This window comes from Scedosporium apiospermum (genome assembly GCF_000732125.1).
Source record: "Scedosporium apiospermum strain IHEM 14462 chromosome Unknown SEQ_SAPIO_0176, whole genome shotgun sequence".
NCBI classification, from domain to species: Eukaryota; Fungi; Ascomycota; class Sordariomycetes; order Microascales; family Microascaceae; genus Scedosporium; species Scedosporium apiospermum.
The window spans coordinates 372,409-379,591 of NW_015971877.1; the positions used below are offsets into that span (position 1 = coordinate 372,409).

The 7,183-nt window shown below is 52.4% G+C and overlaps 2 protein-coding genes across 2 annotated transcripts; one reads left to right on the forward strand and one right to left on the reverse strand.

The window, feature by feature from the left end:
- Nucleotides 1-3,137: 3,137 nt before the first annotated feature.
- Nucleotides 3,138-4,783, forward strand: SAPIO_CDS10648 (cAMP-dependent protein kinase regulatory subunit; the record flags this gene model as incomplete). Its single annotated transcript, XM_016784202.1, has 2 exons — nt 3,138-3,983; nt 4,082-4,783. 2 exons carry the CDS (start codon nt 3,138-3,140, stop codon nt 4,781-4,783), a joined length of 1,548 nt encoding a protein of 515 aa, XP_016638439.1.
- A 640-nt stretch (nt 4,784-5,423) lies between these two features.
- Nucleotides 5,424-6,139, reverse strand: SAPIO_CDS10649 (Bcas2 family protein; the record flags this gene model as incomplete). Its single annotated transcript, XM_016784203.1, has 2 exons — nt 5,424-6,019; nt 6,103-6,139. 2 exons carry the CDS (start codon nt 6,137-6,139, stop codon nt 5,424-5,426), a joined length of 633 nt encoding a protein of 210 aa, XP_016638440.1.
- Nucleotides 6,140-7,183: the final 1,044 nt, after the last annotated feature.

Sequence of the window (7,183 nt, forward strand, 5' to 3'; positions counted from 1 at the left end):
CTGCGTCATCCACACCTGCACCCAACGATGCGCTAATGCCGCTTGGTGACATCTTACTGGTCTGTCATGGCTTCCGCCCGCTGTGCCGATATGTGCGAAAGAGAATCTGGAAACACATGGACCGGCGGGGTATGTCAAGACGCAGAGAAGGAACAGGGAACATGGAAGATTGGACTTGGGGTGTGAGAGGGTGAGAGGATGAGTTGCGGATGACAAGAGAGACTGTCATTGGCGAGAAGGCGCTGAGGCACCGGCGAGAAAGGTGAGGAGACCGGACCGGCAAGAACAAATCCAGCTTGTTGTGTGCGGTGCTGACAAAGTAATGGCGCATCGTTGATCCTCACACCTGGTCAAATGATTGATCACGAATAGTCAAGAGCGGAGAGCAGGACGCAAGATTGAGGCGAGCTCCCTGGTTTGATGCCAACCAAGCCGTCCTCATTTCCAATATTGGACATGAGGGTGGGTTCTAGGTCCTCTGCCATGTTTTCTACCCGAGTAGTGTACACGAAGTATGAGTGTCTGGATGTATTGAGGTGCCTGGAAGAGATCAATTGGTGTCAGGAAGGGCCAGACGCGAGATGACAGACGACAAGCAATGCACTCCCGGCGCAGAATATCTGGTCCCTACAACGACACGCGAAAAACTGATCAAAGTTTGCTGAGCGAGGCGCATATCCCGATGCAATAGTTATATTCGCAATTTAATTGAAGTTTCTGCTCACAACCACTGGGCTGGTCCATCGATCAATTGGGTGGTTGGACCGGAGCGTTGCTGCAAGGAGCAAGCTCGAGCACTGAAATTTGGGTGCTCCTGCTGTGATTGAGGGGTCTGTTCGGGAAGGAAGGCCTGTGCGAGCGAGCCTGGTCCGTGGAGAGGGGGTTGCGGGGCAAGTCAATCTCTTGATCACTCTACAAAGGTACTTCGTATGAGGCACTGGGAGTACGAAGTACCAGTCCCTCAGGATAGAGGGAACTTGGTCTCTCCAGTCGTCCAGTAGGGAAGGCGGAGAGAAGACCCCCAACGATCGCCCTTGCCGACCGAGAGGCAACAATGAAAGCCGCAGGCACGGGTCGACATCTGGTCCATGCGTGTTCTAGAATTGTTCGATTGGCTGCGGGGTCATGCTCATCGGGTGCCACTATCAGAGAAGCTGCCCCCCACTACATTTCATTCCCACCCACCACAGCAGAGGTTGTTTTGCTCAGGCCTAGTAGTTTACAAGGACAAAAGTAACTTGATGTCCAGTAAACTTGCACCTTCAATGAAGTGTTCCCTGCCTCAGCCCAGGACAGTGGAAAAAAAAAAAATTAAAAAAAAAAAATTGGCTGTGTTTCCACTCCTTCCCTCTCGAACATTTCCCCCAAACCCTACCGAAGAAGTACCACAGCTGAGGAAGCAGCTAGTCAAAAGGGCGAACCTCCTCGGCGAGGTGACCATCATTGAAACTCTCCCTTTTCCTTCCATTCTCAGTTTTCCCGTCGTCCCTCATTTATTGGTCTTTCTTTCTGTGGGGTATCTTGATCTGTGTTTAATATTGTTTTCGAACCTACTTGTATCCTCAGAAGATCGGAAACTTAGAGCCTGTTTTATCGCCCCGGTTCCCCGCATCGCCAGACAGCCAGTTTCGCCCAACTACCGCTCAATTTAGCTAGAGACCACATCTTAGTACCGAGCCGCTCTCACTGAACTCGCTCTTCCAACACACTGCTCTACACTACTTCGTACAGTAAGCTCCGCTCCTAGTGCTTCCTGTACCTCGTTGTTCCCTCCTCCTCTCCTTCTTCCTTCTATACTTCTATACCTGTTGTAATCTCGTTTTAGCTTTCTTAGTCACCCCCCGGTAACCACTGTACCCTCGTACCCAGTAGGGCCTTACATTCCTCTCCCTATCTTGCATCATTCCAGCCCTTTTGCCATTGCACATTCTCGAGCCACACCCTCTTCTCGTCTTTCATCTCTTTTCCAGCTCTTTCACCTTACTTACTCTCGCCGTACTCCAGCTCCTCTTCGACGAACCCTGACGTTTTCATCTACTATCCGAACGTCTCAATTGGCTACCAGCTCCCGCTCCCTGGTCTCGGAACGCTGTACACGGTCGCTTCCCCAGACGTCCGATACCTGCACCGTGTGCGAGGCGACATTTAGCACATCCCCCACCTTGAGATAATCGTCAGCTTGTTTGACTTCCCCGAGCTCTCGTCTTGTGAATCTATCCTAGGCTCGACCTCAAAAGGGAGGTCAATTCTCCCCCGAGAGCCAAGTTCTTTCAAAAACAATTCCCCAAGTAAGTTTCACGAAGCTGCCGGCTGTTTCTGCCCCTGCCCGCGTGGGCTCCCGCGTGTTTTACTCTTAGAAACGCCCCTCTTTGTTCCCAGACCTTTTTAGCCCTCCACCTTTTTTCACCACATTGAGTAGCTCGGGATAGCGGGTGGCCTGTGCTTTCTGAGCTGCTTTGTTCTGATGCTCAAGCCTATACCTCTACCCTGCATCTATGTCCTTACTTCCTTACCTCTAAGCTGTACGCATCTCCTTCGCGAGTTCCTTACAATTGCACAGACTTGCCCTTTGTCATTCCGGACGCGCGAGCTTCTTTTCCCTCCCACCTCTCCCGCATACTCCCCAAGCGATATCCAGCCTTACGTCAGGCCGATAGCCAACCCCAACCACAGGCAGGCAGCCTTTGGCCCCCTCCAGCACACACCCGTTTCTTTGCATCCCTCTTCTCCACAAACCTCGAACAAGCTACGACTTTGGCGGCCTTGCCACACATCTTCTCTCCCCTCTGCTAAAGTCCGCTCAATTTCCCCTTTCTCTGCTTCAACGACCGGCCTCGCCCACCACCACCCCGCCCCCGCACCTCCGTTGGCCATCCACATCTCACGTCTGTCTCAAAACCCCTTATTTTCCTCGCTCTGCCATCCGAAACGGCGGAGCTAACATAGCCATCGGAGTCGGAGTCAGTTGAAGAAAGCTTTTCAAGTCGTGAACCCTGTGCGTCAAGGTATATATCTCAATATATTGGAAACCCTCCTTCTTCTCCTCCTCCTCTACGCCATCTTCAAATGCCTCCCCCCTGTATTAACTACAAACTTTCATCTTATCGGGCCCTTGTCTTTTGTCTTCGTATTTGAACATGGACCGTCAGCCAGTTACTTACCAACATATCATAGCACGGCTTGAAGAGGATCTCATCCGTGACCAGCCGCCCGACGTTATTCAATTCTGTGCCGATTACTTCGCGAGGTTGCTTGCCACCCAACGCGCTTCTCGCCCATCGTCCTTGAACCGAGGCCAATTACTACCATCGACCACCGCCACAGTCTTTACCTCGACTTCTTTGCTCCCCGAAACCTTATACCAGCCCACTCGACGCTTCGTAAGGAAGGTAGCTCTTGATTCAGTTCGGTTTGTGAGAGAACCGCAAGAATCCAGGTTACGACAGTCAGATCAACCCGACGTTGCGCGAGAGCAGCTCCATCGCAAGATTGCTTCCTGCCACAGCATGTCGGCCCCGTTTGCGTCCGGCGTGAACCCTTTCGCCGGAGGGGAGGGCTCAAAGCCAACAGTAAGCAGTCCAGGAATGCAGCGGGTCGTAGAGGAGGATGAGGATGACACTGGCGCCTCGTCCGCGACGCCAAGTTTCGGGCACGGCGGTGCCTCTCTATTCAGCACACCTTTCAACACGGACAGCAGCGCCGACACGTTAGGACCCGAATTTAGGCATATGCCCAACCCTGAATCATACCCTGCTCAGTACAATTTCGCCCGACGGACGTCTGTCTCGGCCGAGTCTCTGAAACCTAGCGCCGATACCGACGACAACTGGTCCCCTCCTAACCACCAAAAGACTCCAGAGCAGCTTGAGCGCCTCCAGAACGCTTTGAAGGACAACTTTCTCTTCGCTCATCTAGACGAGGAACAATATTCCCAGGTTCTTGGAGCCTTGGTCGAGAAACCGATTCCTGCAAAGGACATCAGAGTGCGTCATGTCTTTACCAGCTCGCTTTCCCTCTTTTCCTCTTGCCCACATGTATTCCTGCATCTTCATATTACATCAGATCTAACAACTACGTATAGGTTATTGTGCAAGGCGATGTTGGTGACTACTTTTATATTGTAGAAAAGGGAATTTTCGAAGTTTATGTGCATCCATCCGGAAGTGTTCAACCTGGACCTTCGGGACTGGGCGACCACGTTGGCACAATCAAGGCCGGCGGCTCTTTTGGAGAGTTAGCCCTCATGTACAACGCCCCCCGTGCAGCGACCATTGTCTCGGCGTCACCGGCATCGACGCTTTGGGCTCTTGACCGTGTCACATTTCGCAAGATCTTGTTGGAATCGTCTTTTGCCAGGAGACGCATGTATGAGCACTTTCTCGCCGAGGTCCCGCTACTCTCATCACTTACACCTTACGAGCGGTCCAAGATTGCCGATGCTCTTGAATCCTCCAAGTTCGCCGCCGGAGAATCCATCATCAGGGAAGGCGATCAAGGATCTACTTTCTATCTCATGGTCAGCGGGCAGGCCGACGCGTACAAGTCTAACGAGGAGGGTGTAGTTAAGCACTACGAAAAAGGCGACTTCTTCGGTGAGCTTGCGCTGCTTAACGATAAACCGCGAGCCGCCACCGTCATCGCAACAACAGATGTCAAGGTTGCCGTCCTTGGCAAATCTGCATTCCAGAGAATGCTAGGTCCTGTCGAGAGCATTATGAGGAGGACTAAGTACGTTGGTGTCAAGTCTGGGGTGGAAGAGATGGACCCTCTACAAAAGGATTAAGTAGATAGTCCGCCTCTCTTTCTTTTCTTTTCTTGTCTTTTCTTTTCCTTTGTTGTTTTGGGGATCGGAGAAGGCCAAGGTAGAGGAGCGAGAGGGATTGAAATGGGGGCGGTAAAAGGCACCGGTAGGTCGAAGGAAAAGTCAAGGGGAGACGCAGTCAGGGGTGGCTCTCTTGAATGTTATACACGCAGATACATACATACCCACCACACCCAAGCAAATTTTTTTTTCTACAGTCCATGTAAACGCTGGTTTTATCAGCTCTCTAGTACATCGCCTCTCAAACCGCATGAACGACGTCTCTCCGATTACATGCTTGCTCGATTTGTGTGTGTTGTGTTTCGATTAATTGCACGACACGCTGATAATGAGGTGGACAAATCTCGACTCAGCGGCACACTTGAAAGTTGGGAGAGAAGGGTGTTGGAAGGCTGGAGAGCGGTTGCATCTGCTAACAGAAAGTACTCTTAAATGTGAATAGAGGCGTATCCGTATCGCATTAATGCAATGCCCCCGAATGTATTAGCATTGATATATCGTCGGTTTTCCTCCATGTATTCCATGTCATAATGGCCGAATCTATCCCCCCCTTTCTTAAATTAGAGACACACTCTCTCCTCTTCCCTCTCCTCCTTCCCCTTCACTCGGTGTTCATCACATCCCCCCGCGCCCTCATCCTCTCCCGAATCTCCCTCTTCACCTCCTCAACAGCAACCTCCGTCTCCAGCGTCTTCGCAACGCCCTTCTTCCACGCGTCCTCCAACCCCGCCATCTCAGCCGCAACGTGATCCTGCGCCCTCCTCCTTTCAAGCGCAAGCCTATCGACGGAGGCGCGAGCAGCCGCGAGCTCGGCCTCGAGGATGGTTAGGTACGACTCGAGCTGCCAGTTCGCGACGAGCCATGCGTTTTTCCCGTGGGAGGATAGGAGGTCGAGGGAGGTGGTGCGGCCGGAAAGGTAGGCTGCTGAGGCGTAGGCGCGGGAGAGGGAGGTGAGGGCTGCATCGAGGGGGGCATTGGGCGGGAGGGGGTCTTGTTCTTCGTAGCGGGTTAGGTCGATTGCGGTTAGGGGGGTTGGTGGGGTTGTTTGTTGGAAGAGAAGGGAGGATATCGCGGGTGAGAATGTTGGTTCGGGGGAGGGGCGGAGGGAGGGGTGCGGGGGTTGGGTTGGTGGGAGTTCGGCGGTTATGAGAGACTGGGCGGCGGCGAGTTGGGATTCTGTGGGTTCGGGGTCGATGTCTGAGGCGGGCAGAGTTAGAATTTGGGCTACTAGCAGAGGGGCGGTTTGAATAGGTGGAGAGGGGGCTTGTCTGGGAACGTACATGGGAGAGATTCGAAGATTTCTTCGCGGATGGACATGATGATGGTCTATGGCGCGGCGAGAGGAGCCGCGTCTTGATTCAAGGAAAGGAGCTTAAGATCTTCTATAGACCGGTGGTCTGTCTCGAATATACGGAGATTCTAATCGCTTTGGGTATTAGAGTTTCTTGGAGCTTGCGAGGTGTTCTTGGAGGTTATGAAGTTAAGCGGCGCGAAAAGACGGAGGAGTTGTCAGCGCAATTGGGAGATTTCGGCGATAATCGTGGATGCGAAAAAGGAAAAATTGTTCAGCCTTGCGCTAACAAGCTCAGCGTCGCGCCTGCCAGATCGTTTGCCTCATCCGCCGAATCGCACTGTGGTGGGAGACAACACAGTGCCTGGTCCCGGTGACCACTGAGTGGGGTGGGCTTTGTTTGCTCGGTGTACTGAAGTACCCCGGTACATGAGTACTTCGTTCTTGTCCCTCGTTACCAATTCCTGACCTTAACCTTGAGAGTTGCAGGAGCCAATGAGCGCCGCCATGCTTCCTTCCCATCTCTTCCTTCCGTTCCGACCTCCCTAGAAATTGCGGGGAAATCGCCAAAGCGATGCAAGTTTGCAGCTGAGCTTTTTGCTGCTTTTCTGTTCTTGTACAAGCTTGGAACAGCCCAACCCTTTCCCTTCAGAGAGCTAGTGGTAGTTAGAAACGCGAGCTTCGTGGCTTGATGATGCGAGACGAAACTCCCCAGTCTCAGGAATCAATTGATGGAAGAAAGAATCGAGGCAATTGAGGACAAAAAATCAATTTGGTCTCAATTTCTACTCAGGGGGTCCTTCCATTCAGAGAGGAAGCAGAGAGTATGCGTTTCAATTCATCCCGTTTCCTCTTTCCTCTTCGAAGCTGGAGCTTTCGATGAACCACCCCCTGTTCCCGCTACGTCATTTTACCTGCTCAGAGTCCCACACTGTGGGGAAAGCTGATGAGTACAAAGCACAAGACCACCGAAGTACTTGAGTACTTTGAGACGCCCGAATGTCTCGCCATCACGTTTGATATCCCGTCAACTCACACCACCTGGGCGTCGCATTCCAACGACTTTTTCG